This window comes from Polyodon spathula, chromosome 40, assembly GCF_017654505.1.
Source record: "Polyodon spathula isolate WHYD16114869_AA chromosome 40, ASM1765450v1, whole genome shotgun sequence".
NCBI lineage: Eukaryota > Metazoa > Chordata > Actinopteri > Acipenseriformes > Polyodontidae > Polyodon > Polyodon spathula.
In genome coordinates, this window is record NC_054573.1 from 25,501 (window position 1) to 38,750 (window position 13,250).

At 43.2% G+C, this 13,250-nt stretch overlaps 3 protein-coding genes across 11 annotated transcripts in view; 1 reads left to right on the plus strand and 2 right to left on the minus strand.

Moving 5' to 3' along the window:
• LOC121304931 (transcription elongation factor SPT5-like) overlaps positions 1 to 150 on the minus strand; it is a 13,057-nt gene extending 12,907 nt beyond the window's left edge. Inside the window, 1 exon segment of the mRNA XM_041236369.1 lies at positions 136 to 150. Coding sequence (XP_041092303.1) covers positions 136 to 150 — 15 coding nt within the window.
• A 20-nt stretch (positions 151 to 170) lies between these two features.
• LOC121305008 (transmembrane protein 87B-like) lies at positions 171 to 2,510 on the plus strand. Of its 9 annotated transcripts, none has more exons than XR_005948022.1 (5): positions 171 to 434; positions 564 to 622; positions 1,522 to 1,580; positions 2,144 to 2,174; positions 2,419 to 2,510. XR_005948022.1 is itself a non-coding variant. In XM_041236481.1 (4 exons), the coding sequence occupies exons 1-3, from the start codon at positions 189 to 191 to the stop codon at positions 1,528 to 1,530; spliced, it is 273 nt and encodes a 90-aa protein (XP_041092415.1). In that variant the 5' UTR covers positions 171 to 188; the 3' UTR covers positions 1,531 to 1,580; positions 2,144 to 2,411. The 9 variants fall into 9 exon arrangements, 3 of the variants coding, with proteins under 3 accessions (XP_041092415.1, XP_041092412.1, XP_041092413.1); XR_005948020.1 differs by having other exon boundaries at positions 172 to 434; positions 1,522 to 1,583; positions 2,419 to 2,478; XR_005948019.1 differs by having other exon boundaries at positions 172 to 434; positions 1,522 to 1,605; positions 2,419 to 2,468.
• Positions 2,511 to 5,623: 3,113 nt separating this feature from the next.
• Positions 5,624 to 11,271, minus strand: LOC121305007 (A-kinase anchor protein 12-like). Its single transcript, XM_041236477.1, has 2 exons — positions 10,723 to 11,271; positions 5,624 to 8,493 (listed from the first exon to the last, which is right to left on the minus strand). The coding sequence occupies exon 2, from the start codon at positions 8,390 to 8,392 to the stop codon at positions 5,624 to 5,626; it is 2,769 nt and encodes a 922-aa protein (XP_041092411.1). The 5' UTR covers positions 8,393 to 8,493; positions 10,723 to 11,271.
• Between the last annotated feature and the right edge of the window lie 1,979 nt (positions 11,272 to 13,250).

The following is a 13,250-nucleotide window of genomic DNA, read 5'->3' on the forward strand; positions in this document are numbered from 1 at the left end:
AATTGATTGAAAGGGAACTGCGTTTAGAAATTGTAGGTGAACTGTACATAGGCACACCTTTGAAATCCTGACAACTTTTTTTTAGAGGTTTGTTAATGTTGGTTTTTAAACCCTTGAGGGCAAAACTGTTCTTACGAATGTGTGAGGCATCTGAAATAACGCAGGATGTGCCTACTGTATACTTGATAATGAAATTAAGACCGCAAGGGTTTGCAACACAGCGGGATTTCTCAGTCTCGGTGTTGGCTTGCTGCTCAGAGTCGTATGAAGTTTCCTTGACAAAGCGACACATTTTCATCAGCCTTGTTCAGACCATGAAGCTGCTTCAGAGTGACCTGGCGAAACTGTCCCTCTACCTCCACTTCACCAACACCTTGATATTCTCCGTCATCGGCAAGTCAAGAATCCAGAACTGCAAGAGCCGGCGCAGTCAAGTAGACAACCCTTTCAGACTGTGCTTTCTCTCCATTCAGAGTGAAGCTTTTGTTAAATCCGGTTTAATCCTAATTATAATAGAAAAAAACTGTTTTCTCTTCTATAGTTGGATTTTTCTCTCTTTTCAGCTTCTGTAATTTGCATCATCTGGACGATCAAGACATTCAGAATTTCCCAGTGCAAGTCGGTAAGTAACACTAACGTTCTGGCTTCCATATTTCATGGCACAGAGTCTGTAATTAAAGATTTTGCTTTGACGGTGAGCAACAAATAAGTCTCCTATTGCACAGCAGTGTGATCCTGTCCAGGTTTTGATACCAGCTCTATCAGCCCCAGTGTACAGATAACAAGCTCGGGTGTGTCTTATTAAACTCGTACTGAAGTGCATTGAGCTGTTATGCGGTGGGAGTCTTAATTCCATCCCTGTGGTACGAGGTGAAACATTTGGCCTCAATCCCCATGGCTCGAGGGTCTGTCGCCTGGCCATTTGGACGAGACGATATCATTCAGAGAAAGGATCGAATTCAGATCATTTTTTTGCTGTGTGGTGGAGACGCGATTTATTTTACCCAGCCTGTTTCCCTTCAGCTAAAGGCGTTGACCTTGCTGTTTTCAGTTACTCCTTCACCCCTCATCTTGACGAGGAAAAAGAAGCGATAATGAACGAAGCGTTGTGTGAGGCACTTTGCTGGAGAAGCACGACAGTGAATGTTCACCTTGCCTGTGTAACCTGAGAATTATTTACAGTTTTTGTCTCCTGAGTAGGGGTATAAACAATACAGTGGCTTTATTTTGCATAGAATTACCTTTTTCCTTTACCGAAATTCCAGCAGCGACCAGATCTGGTTGCATTATTATTATTATTATTATTATTATTATTTATTATTATTATTATTATTAGTCATTTAGCAGACACCTTTATCCAAAGCGATTTTCAGAGACTAGGGGATGAACTCTGCTTCATCAACAACTGCTGCTGCTGCAGAGTCACTTCCAATAGTTCACTTTCCTGAGGGGTAAGTTTGATTCACCTCTTTGTTTTGAAGTTATTTTTGTCTAAGTTTCTTTTCTTGTTTTGTTTTTCAGAGTGAATGAAGACGAGAGGAATGAAAACAGAGACCAATGGATCAGCTAAAGCCAGCAAAGTGGTAGTGGATTTTTTTTTTCTTGGTAAATTTATAGACATTTATTTACATATTATGTGCAGTAGAATGAGTGTGATTTATTTCAGACACCATGTATGCAGGGGTTTCCTTTAAAGGATATCTTTAGTGAACACGGTCCTGTTTGCCACTGAATGCATTATAAGCCTTATTTGTTTGTATAGTGTTCCAGCACTAACAAATCTATTTATAGTGCATTATTTTACACATGCAAAAAATAAATAAATAAACACACACATGCTGGTATTAATATGCTATTGCAGGGAAGGAAATAAGACTCCCTCCCATTCCTGGTTTTGCAATTTTTAAGACACACCTGAGCTTGTTACCTATACACACTGCAGGTTGTAAAGCATGTGGCAAAACTTGGAATGGGTAAAACTGCTGTGCAACAGGAGTCTTATTGCCATCCCTGCTGTTGAACACAGTGGGGTGCTCCAGTTAGTCTTATTAAACTCAGTAATTCCAGGAATGGATCAAACTGCTATGCAAGAGTCTTAATTTCCATCCCTGTATTTCTTTTAACATACTCCTGTCTTTTACAGGGCGCTACCGGCTTTACTGGACTCGGATGAGGTGAGAAATCTTACTGTACCTATATCTTTGCAGTACGTGCTGGTGTCCACCAGATGGCAGCATTGTCACATTGAAATACCCCCAGTTCTGTGTGGTTGTACTGTCATAATGAAAGCTACAATCTACACTAGTGTATATATAACAGTCAGTGATGCATAACATGCTGCTTGTTTTTTGCATTTTAAAAGGTAATATTTTTGCAGATTTTAGGGACATTTTCTCGTCTTGTTTTTTTTTCTTGCAGGAGAATGTAACGGCCCAATTCGAGATTTCAAAGATCGAATAAAACCAAATGCATTTGGACAGTATTTATTGTAAATAGTTATATGTGTAATTTGTTACTTTTTCTCACTGAGGAACGAGGCTTTTATTCCCTTTTTATTGCCTATTTATGTTTTCTTTAAAAAATATTCAGTTTTGATTTGATTTTCAGACATCGTTACTGATAATGAAACACCTCTGACAACATGTTAACATATCTGGAATGCAGAACAAAACTAACGAATCAATACCATCCAAGTTTCCGAAACCGCCTTCTGCATTTTGGTTTTTAAATGCATTTTGTTTTTCTGATGCATTATATGTTGTGGGTGTGTTTGACATTAGTACGTGGATGCTTTCCCTTCATAACCAGTGTTTTTTTTTATCGTAAAAGGGAAATGTGAAATGGATTACAGAAATGCTGGATGTTGTAAATTTTTCCAGGATTTTCACAAATCTCTTCCTATGGACATTTCGGATTGCAAACGCTTTTCAGTTCTTATCCAGATACGCACTTCACAAATATTTAACCTATAGCTTGAGATCTGCACGTGTGAGAGTAGTTGGTGTCGATCGGGCTGATTTACCCTTCAGAGTGAAAAAGGCGCTGGCTGGGTTTGTGTGGGTCGCTGTTCTCCTCCACAGTCTCAGAAAAGCAGCGACCTTCACAAACCCGAGCAGCTGTCCCTGCACTCTGAATGACAAGTCAGCCCGATCGACACCAGCGACCCTCGCCTGACTGTCAGCACCTGATTTCTACAGAGGTCGGTCCGATAATCGAATAATAGTTTTTTTTTGCTGCAGTAACTGAGGACCGTACAACAGTACGTTTCTTGGACTAGTCGAGTAATTTATTTTACCCATCGTATATTGCAGTATCCACTATTGTTTTTTTATTTTTTTATTTCTTGCTCCTAAACACCAAAGCAAGACATGAAGCCCAGGCAGGACCCAGGTGTGTTAATTACAGAGCTGGATTTGAATGTGTTATTGTCTATTAGCCTCAAGCAGTCCATGAATCTTTGCCTGGTTTAATGAGGTCTCTTGAGGGTGGCCCTCGCTGTTTTGTAAAGCTGGGCTCCCTTCGGTGGAACCTCCTAGAGGCCTCTCTGTTAGTGCAGACAGTGTGGCATGTTTTCAAAGAGTTTATTGTGATGTTAGAAAAAAACAGTCAGGAACCGCAAAAGGAAAAGCACGGGTCTCTGAAATGGGACTCTTCCCTATATTTTTAGAAAATTCTTTCTCAGTTTATGTGGAATTGTTTGATTCTTCTCGTAAGATTTTCTTTACCCACAATCTTGTATGATGTACCAAAAAAAAAAAAAAAAGGTGTACAAACTGTTCTCTGAATTGTGAGTTGATCACGTTGGATGTACAATTAATTATGCATCCCACTCCTGTTTTTGTTATTGTGTGTGCATACATGCATGCATCCATACATACAAAGGTATAAATATGACTAAATTGCAGTTTCATCCCAGTCCAGATTTTAACACAAGCTAGATTAGCTGCAGTGCATAGGTAACAATGTAAAGGCTCTATAGAAAATGTGACTGCCTTTGAGATGCTTGTAATATTTAAAGATGCTGTAATTGCAGTATTCATCCACAAGGTGGCACTGTGTGCTAAGTGACCAATATCTAGCAGCGTAAACCTTTAAAAGATGTTAAAAAAAAAATAAAAAAAAATACAATTGCGTGTTTTTAACAGTCATTTATTTTTCATGACAAGGCTACTACAGAGTACAATAATACGTTAAACTATCATACTCCTAACAAATGGCAGAATAGGGATTTCCAATAAAGTGGATTTTCCCATCAGTAATGCACAAGAAAAAAACAAAAAACAAACATGCATTTGCACGAGTCCACACAGTTTTAACTTGCAGATATTGACGGGTGGTTAAAAACAACTCTGTGTATCGCGACATGTCAAATAAAGCACAAGGTCTTCCGTTTCGTGTTATTAGACTTCCTGTTCGCGCCATGCATTCTGCAGTTAAAGCCTTTTTAAAGGTGATTTTATAGGGTTATCGGTGTCAGTTTCATTTCCTGCATGTTTTGTATTAAACACATTTAAACTTTGCATGTTGGGATTGCACACCTACCAAGTGGAAACCGACTTGCATATTTTTTGACAGCGTTTAAAACACGGTCACAGTTTTAAGCTCTACATCCTGGTCCTGGAGAGCTGTTGGGTCCTCTGGTTTTTGGTCCACCTGCATTATCAATGACGTAACCAGTTAATTGAACAGGTCTTTAGCCATTGATAATTTAAAGATACCCAGAAAACCTACAGAATTGTGGCTGTCCAGGACCAGGGCTGGCCTCCCTTCCTCTATACAGTACTTGGAAACCCCTAGTAATTACCCTGTTTAAAGATGTCTCTGCACAGAAGTGCAGTTGTTTTTCCAGCCCGGCTGTCTTAACTGCAGGATACTAGTCGAACGCTCCCAAGTTCTAGAATGACTGCAGGCACATTTACTGTGAGAATTCCAAGATTGTAAAACACTGGTAGCTGTTCAAGGGGACCCTGCACGACAATGAACGAATTTCTGGGAACCTGATTGGCCGGACGGCAAATACAACAACCAAAGCTGGGATGTGCACAATCAAAGAGAGACACACAATGGACACCGCAACTCCAGACCACAAAGACACATTCACTGACGAAAGTGAAGTGAAAGCATTTCAGAACCAAAACTTATTGCTCGAAACCACGTCTTGTGTTTTTTTTTTTTTTTTTTTTTTTTGTTCGTGTTTATAATTATTGCATACTGTACTTGAAACCAACGGTCAAAATATATCATCTTTGCAAATGTCAGTCGTGGACACTGTTTGAACAGATGCAGCCTGGCGATTCAGTAGTTTTCATTGCTGTAAGCTGTGATCGCCTATGAAACCTGTCTATGGCGAACTAACTCGTTGTTTTAAAAGCACCGTGCAGCCCGAGAGAACGTGGACCCAGTCCGTTTTCTGAATGCTTTGTTATTTTATTTTATTTATTTATTTTGTACAAAAGAAAAATATATTCTCTTTCCGTCAAGAAAGCCAACTGCAATCTCTTTGTTTTGGTTTTGTTTGTGACATAAGGGCATGCTCCGAAAATAAATAAATCACATGTATAACCCTTAAAACCAATTACGCTTTTGTGCTTTCCTCGCTCCGTGCTTGACGAACCTGGGCTAGCTAACGGCAGTAGGACAGATCCGTGCCTGAGTAACCCGAAGATTTGTCGTTGTCGTTGGAATAGGATCCCTTGAAGTCTTTGTCCAGCGCCTCTTGCTCCTTCGCGATCTGTTCAGCGGCTGCTCTCACCACCGCCCTCACGATGGCAGCTGCCGCCTCGTAAAACAGCTTCTCTTCCTCTGGGTTGATGTGAGCTGAGTTCTCGATATTAGGGCCACCCTCGGTGTTGTTGAACCCCAGGCCGTCTGCGGATGTCGTTTCTGTTTCCGAAGACGCGGCCTTGCGGAGATTCTCAATGGCAGGTGGTGGACTGTCTTGATTAGTATCATGGGACGTATATTTGTCCAAAGTCTTTTCGGCTTTCGTTTCCGCGGTAGCCTCAGAAGAGCAGACTTTATGGAAGATATCAGTGGAACTCCCGGTGCCCTCGGCTCTCGCCACCTCTGTCCTCAGAATCTCCCCTGGGTTGGTTTCGGCTGGAGCACCTACTGAGTCAGTTTGGGCAGTAGATGATCTTCCCTCACCCTCCAAGTTCGAGGTCATCTCATCGCTTGAACCAGCTTCCAGAGGGTCAGTGGGAGCGCTGACTCTGATCTCAGGAACTGAGCGAGAGGAGTCTGGGCTCTGCTTCTCCACGATGAGCCCTGGAGGTAGACTTTCCTTGGCCTGCTCTGTTTCAGCTGAGTGCTTCAAGGCTGGCTGTTGATGAGAACTCGGTTCATCTTGCGTTGATTCTCCAGATCGATGTCCTGCATGAAGAACTTCAGTTCTTTCACGTGGTGATAGTTCTTTTCCTGTATCCTTAACGGGACATCCTGAGAGTTCAACCAAAGCTATAGAAGGAGCACAGTTTTTATTACCACTGTCAGCAATACCAGCAGTTTCATTCCTGTTATCCTTCAGATCTAACGACTTCTTTCCTGGTGATGGATCCAATGTTCCTTCTTTAATATTTTCAACCGGTTCTGTCTCTGCTGTCTCTTTCAATTCTGGAAGGGGCATTTCTATTATTATGCCCCTGTTAAAATTGGCTTTGATTTCCTTGTTTGTTTCATGGCTTGTGCCAGAGTTCGGCAGATTGCATCTCAAAAGCTTATCAGATTCCGGTTTCCCACTAAGATCCCCATTGCCTTCCGTAGTGTCCTGCACCTTTTCGGCAACGTCAGATTGTACAGTTGCAGTTTGCTTCTGTTCTTTACCGGCATCCCTCACCTGCTCTCTCATTGAATGTTTCTGAATATCATTGAGACCTTCTGTTGGTTCGGATGAATACCCAAAATTGCCACTGCTATCGATTTCAGTTTCCCCACAACTATTAGTGGCCATTTCCTCCCTGCAAGATTGGGTTTCTTCTCGCTCAGGTTCGGCTCCAGGAAGGTTGCTGATAGGCGCTGTACTGGTTGCTGCTTCCTCTATATCGATGCTTCTACTCTTGCTCTTGCGAAGGATTATATTTTTCAGAGACGCGGCCCTGGAGTAGCGCGCCTTTTTAGGAACGGTCGGCAGCCTGCTTGATTTATCCGGACTGACCTGCCCTTCAATTACGTGACTTTCCTCAGTCTCTGTAGCCGCTGTGGCCTTCTTTGGCTTCGGAGTCACCAGCTTCTTAAAAGATTTCCATGCCTCACTGGCTTGCTGGTCCCTTGACTTCGTATTCCCGTTGGATGGCGATGCCTTCCTTTCTGTGTCTCGGTGCATCCCATCTCCTCCTTCTTCATCATCACCAGCAGCCAGTTGATTATCTTGATCTGTTTGGTTTTCTACCTGTTCCATCCAGTCGTGCTTGGCCGTCATGGGGTCTTCAGACAAGCTGGGGGCTTGACTACTGGCCGTGAATGAGTGATCTTTCCGGATGACTTGGAACGTCCAAGACCTCTTAATGCTCCTTTTCTTTGCCTTCTTCTCAGGGACGCTCCCCGAAGCTGAATCTTTAAACTTGGGTGTTTTGTTGCGATCACCAACTCCTTCGTCCTCTCTCGGCTCCAGGAGGCTTTTCTTCTGGGTCTTCGGGGTCACAATCTTCTTAAAGGAGTGCCAGCGTCTCGTGTGCGCGATCCCAGGACCTTTGTGTCGCCGCCCTGGGTCGTTTTCCAGCTCACAGGCTTCGATCGTAGTGCTGGTTCCCTTCTCCGACAGCCGATCGAGGGACGTGGAGAGACCCTTGCCCACATTGGCTTGCCTGTCCACTATTTTCTTCTCCGTGGTTTTATACGAGAAGATCTTAGAAATGGGCCTCCTGATGAAATCCCTGACGCTGCTCGATTTCTCAATGTGACGCGGCCTGGTGTCTTTCGAATCATCCTCATCCTTCTCCACCTCTTCTGTCCCAGCGCGCTTCTCCATCGGCTGTACCCCAGAGCCTGCTTCTACCTCCGAGGAAAGCTGGCTCCTTGGGGATCCCAGTTCCATTGTCGTTGATTCGGGCGGCGTGCCTTGTCCAGGTTCCACCCGCTTTTCAGTCGATGCGGTCGGACTCTCGCCGTCGTCGAATTCCGGGCTGCTCCTGTTAGGTTCCGAGCCCTCGCGCTTCTTTTTCGCGTTTGCTTTGCCGAACCCGCTGCCTTTCCAGAATTGTCCCCAAATCCTCTCTGTGGCAGTCGCTGATGGTTTGCGTCTTTCCTCTGCCTTGTGCGGAGACTCTCCTGCAGAGCTGGGAACCTCAGCTTCTGCTCGGCACTCGGACGGTTTATCTGTCGTCTTATCTTGAGTCGCCGGTTCTGGATTTTCCTCCTCAGTTGGGTCTTCCCAATGTTCTGCTGCCTCTGCCATATTCTACTCCATGAACACTGAGCGTTTTTTAAAAGGGCCTTTTGCTCCAGATTCGTTCAGATTCCTTTATTGCTGCATCATCCTTTTCTTATCGTTCAGATCTGAGAATAAAAACCAAAAACAAATTGTTACAATGGAACCGATTTATAAAATTAACCAGGATAAATCATTTTGTGGTTCTACCATACTGGTACTATGCACTAATTGTGCTAATGTGTGTGTATGTGTGTGTGCATGGACATTAGGAGGCATTATAGAAATGCATGGCCGATCAACTAATTCCAGCATATGCTAAGTGCATACACCCCATGCTGAGAACATGGTTTTTCTTTTTTTATTTACAAAGTAATGCATACAGGGTGTTCCATATTATAACTGCTTTGCACAATATGATCAAACCAGTCTTTCCAGAAGAATAATTTCAACAGCCCAGATCCCCAATGAGGTTTGGCCCTGTAAAGATCATACTCATTAGTTCAGTCGTCTTGGCATGCAGAATGGGGAACGACACATGCTACTGTTCTTCTGCACAGAGGGGGAGGGGGGCATGCACGCAGAGACCGGACAACCTGAGCAAACGGCAGTCAGTCCTTATCTCGGGTTTATCTTGGCTGTGTAGAGTAATGCAGACAGACGAGTTGACACAGGGTCTAGACGGCTGCAAGAATGGGGCAGGCTGAGGACTGAGCTAGCAGAAAACAATCAGATTCATTAATGCGTTCTGTTGACGGCAATGCAAAGTAACAATCTGTAGTCCCAGCTCTGAAAATGTGTATGCAACGTGCTTTAACGCATTGGCGCCATTTGATTGAGAATAAAATAAAGCTATTTTAATCAGCTACCAAGTGTGTCTTCAGTTTATCAGTTATTTTTCTGGTGATTTCATTATCCTGTTGCATCCTGATTCTCCTGCGCTGTGGGCCCTGTTTGAATTCTCTCTCTCTCTCTCTCTGCGGGGCTCCAGTGAGTTACAGGAAAATCATTTGTCTCGCTCGCTTGGTTGGCGCTCCCATTGGTGAAGGATGATTGCAAATCTTCACAGAGACAGATTTTTTTAAGTGCCTAAAAAACTTGAATTTTGGGTTTTGTCGAATGATTGGATTGGAATATTTTTAATATTCCCTTCCTCTCCGGTTTCTCTGAGATACGAATGTACCAGCTTTGCATAATTTTTTAATTAATATTTTTTTTTAACATATTCTCATTTTGTTGATCATTAATGAACATTTCTGCACTGCGGGTGTTTGCTGAGTGATTGCAAACGAGACATTTTGTGTTTGAATTGAAAGCGATGGTCTCGGAGTCGAATGGGTCACAGTTCAAGTATATTTTCCTTTAGAGGAATTATCACTTTGTGACATCACCACTGTGATACTATGCCTTTTTATCGAATGGCTCAGGGTGCAAGTATAACCTTCATCCATGAGACAGAGAATTAGACCCGTTCTGTTGGTTGGGTTAGAGACTATGTTTTGCTGGTAAGCCTTCAATAGCGGTGCTATCTACCTATTCCCTCGTTGACATTTCTACTCAAACTTGCAGCCGCAACAGTAAAGATTTACATCTCTATAAATATAAATGAGGCAGTAAAAAAAGCATTTGAAAACCCCAGCAGTGGGTTTGAATCGCCCCTTGCATAACTCCTGGGAAGGCGTTTTTATGAACTACCGGAATGAAATGGTTCAGTGTCTCTTCTTCTGAGAGAACAAAACAGGTCGTAAAATGTGATCTATGGGCACAGCTCTGAGTGGTTTAGCAACCTGCCCTGTTTGGAGTTTCCAAGAGATCTCTGCCCTGATCTGCTGGGATGTAATTAACTTGGGACAGTACCCTCAGTCAGGGCTGTGTGCGGATTAGTGACATTCAAGGGGGTCTGGGTTAAGAGCCATGCTATCGACCAGGAAGGTATATTTTATATAATATATATATATAATATATATATATTATATAGATATATATATATATATATATATATAATATATATTTATATATATATTTCACATGTTTATGTGTCTACTTTGCCATTTATTTTGGATTTTTTCTTATTTTGGTACCCAGCAGTTTTTCTTCAAATGTTAGATCTATAATCTATATTGATATATAGATATATAAACGCAGAGGATAGTACGATGAGAAAGGAGCCATGCAGTACTATCATTAATACGACTGCTAATAAGAAGTACAAAACAAATATATCAACACATCAAACCTGATGCTACTGCTAACCCTACCACAATATCAATACTAATACATTTAAGAGAAATTAAAATAAGATTACATACAAAGCAATAAAAAATGAACATCATAATAATAATAATAATAATATTCACCATGTGCTCCTCCTGAGAGGCATCCCAATCAAGCTTCCCACCTCGCTGCGGTACGGTGCAGGGTGCAGGATCAGTGCTGATGTGAGGATTTCAATTCTGCGTTGCTGCACAGGAACAGTCCCATTGTTGGCTCTGCAGCCTGTGCTGAGCGTTCTACTCTGTGCCCCAGTCTCAGGGAGCAAAGGGGGCGGGGCCAGCTGAGCCTCTACAGATAAATCCTGTCTGTCTATTAGCCGTTGCCCCCAGCAACTAGGGAGACAGGGCCCAGGAAGTGTGGCGAGACTGGAGTCTGCAGGGCTAATGCACTGTGATTCAATGATTCTCTCCTTCTCTGTCTCTCTTTCTCACTGTTGTGACACACTGCTTACATCCCAGCCCAACAGAAGACAGCAGGGGATAGGGGGGTGGGGATGTATTTATTTCTCGAAAGATACAGAAATGTAAATGGGAAAACGAGCATTAAACAAAATAACACACGCAGTGCAAATGCCGTTATCTTTCTTATTGTTAGGAGGGGGAGGGAGCGGTTCAGTCTCCGTGCCTCCAGCCTGCCCTGGACTGGAGGGAGCACCCTTTCTATGATTTGTTTTTTTGTAAATAATAATTAGCAAAGCAGTAATATTTTTTAAATTAATTTGTAAACAACAAAAACAGGGTTTAAATTGTCATTTTTATTCATAATGTCTTTGTTATTGAACATGATAGCTGACACAATAAATCACTAAAAATACATTAGTTCCCTCAGACATGAAAAAAGAACCCTAGCATGCAAATGATACAAATGGTTTTCTTTATTTCTTCTCCTAATTTACCAGGGAAATTAAATCTTGCCTGTGGTTAAACTAAATGGTGCCAAGCTTGTAAAACTGGCTTTCCAATTAATATTTAATTAGACTGCTCATCTGAAAATCTTAAATAGCTCATTTCCTGTCAAATGTTCATTCCCTTCTCGCTAATGTTTTCTGGCAAAAGAAGTTCAGCAGACAGGTTCCTTCAGTAAGTGCCAAATTGACATGGTTTGGTAAAACAATTAATATGTAGGTCAACTTTAGTGTGAACTGGCCATCATGTGACCAATTTATTTTGTTATGCAAATTCCTGACATGTATTCTGTAATATATGAAATCTGTATCTCCTTGCTGCAAGTCAATTCCAGTCACGAGAGAAAAGACGCATTTAACAGACAGGGAGGGAGCACCTCAGTCTCCCTGCGTGCCTCAGGGGGAGGGAGGGAGCACCCTTTCTCTTAGGGGGGTGAGGGGAGGGAGCAGTTCAGTCTCCGTGCCTCAAGCCTGCCCTGGACTGGAGGGAGCCCCCTTTATCTTAGGGGGGTGAGTGACGGAGGGAGGGAGCAGTTCAGTCTCCATGCCTCAAGCCTGCCCTGGACTGGAGGGAGCAGTCCTACTCCTTTCACTCAGTCAGCCTTGTGAGTACTAACCTCCAAGGACTACCTGTACAGGGAAAGGAGGGCAGTGTAACTGTTTCATATCTTCTTCCAGACAACAAGCCTAATGGCTTCTGACAGCTTGAATGAAGCGGGGTGGAAAGTCTGCTGTGCTCCCCTGAGACTCGGAGCCCAGAGCTGCAGCAAGCTGGGGGCACTGTCAGGTCTGATTTTCCTCTGTCCATCTTATTTTGGTGCACGTGTGTGGGTGGGAGTCGGGAGAAGGGGGGGGGGGGGGGTGGAGGGTGCTATGCAATAATAATACTGACATCAGCATAAGATCCTCACTTGCCTCTCGACTACAGAGCTGGCTCTTCAGGTGAATGGTGAAGATATTAATCTTTGAATCGGACGGTTTGAGATTCATGTCGAGCCCTTGCCTTTCCTTTCAATTCAATTCAACAGGCTGAAATGCCAGTTCGTTCCGGGAAACAAATCTGTCGTTATATAAGGCTGTTCCCATGATGTCAGGTCTAAGCTTACCAAGCACAATTATGAGCTGTCAGACTCCAGGCAAATGCATTTCAAAAAATGAGCTTCTTATCAAGTACTTCCACGCACGTTTTCTTCAAATAAGTGACTCGCTTTGATCCATCAGAACGTACTGGTGCTTAAAGAGGTGCTTTGTCTCGGCACAGGATAATCTGGATCCTTTGATTAGTATGAATCAGCCCGAGCACACTTAGATTTTCTTCAGCCTTTGTGTCATTTCTGGAGCCCCTTGGCTGTCTTCCAACTGCCACATTGACTACAGATGAAAAGAAAATGACTGTTGGTTTGGAAGTTGGAACAAAACCCCTGTTGGGAGACCATTGTTATGCCCTGAAGAAACCGTAGCGCAGACTGTGGCAGGAAATCATGTTTCAATTACAGCTAGTCTGTGTCCTCCGAGCACCAGCGAGCTGCCAGCCTCTGAAGGAAAAAGGCCAGCCCTGCAGGGGAGGGGAGAGTCGAGGAGAAACAGTTCCTGATGATGATGCCTCCCTAACCCACGAGAGTTCATGCTTCCTGTGAAATCCATAGCAACTCTCCTTGCAAACCACGCGGCCGTGTCTTTACCAGGGGACGCACTGCGGACCCCTGC

Excerpts from the sequence above, each read along its gene's own strand:
- LOC121305008 (XM_041236481.1), top strand. The coding sequence starts at position 189 with ATGAAATTAAGACCGCAAGGGTTTGCAACACAGCGGGATTTCTCAGTC. Across the intron at positions 394-563 it reads CTTGATATTCTCCGTCATCG|CTTCTGTAATTTGCATCATC; the intron begins GCAAGTCAAGAA and ends CTCTCTTTTCAG.
- LOC121305007 (XM_041236477.1), bottom strand. The coding sequence starts at position 8,392 with ATGGCAGAGGCAGCAGAACATTGGGAAGACCCAACTGAGGAGGAAAAT.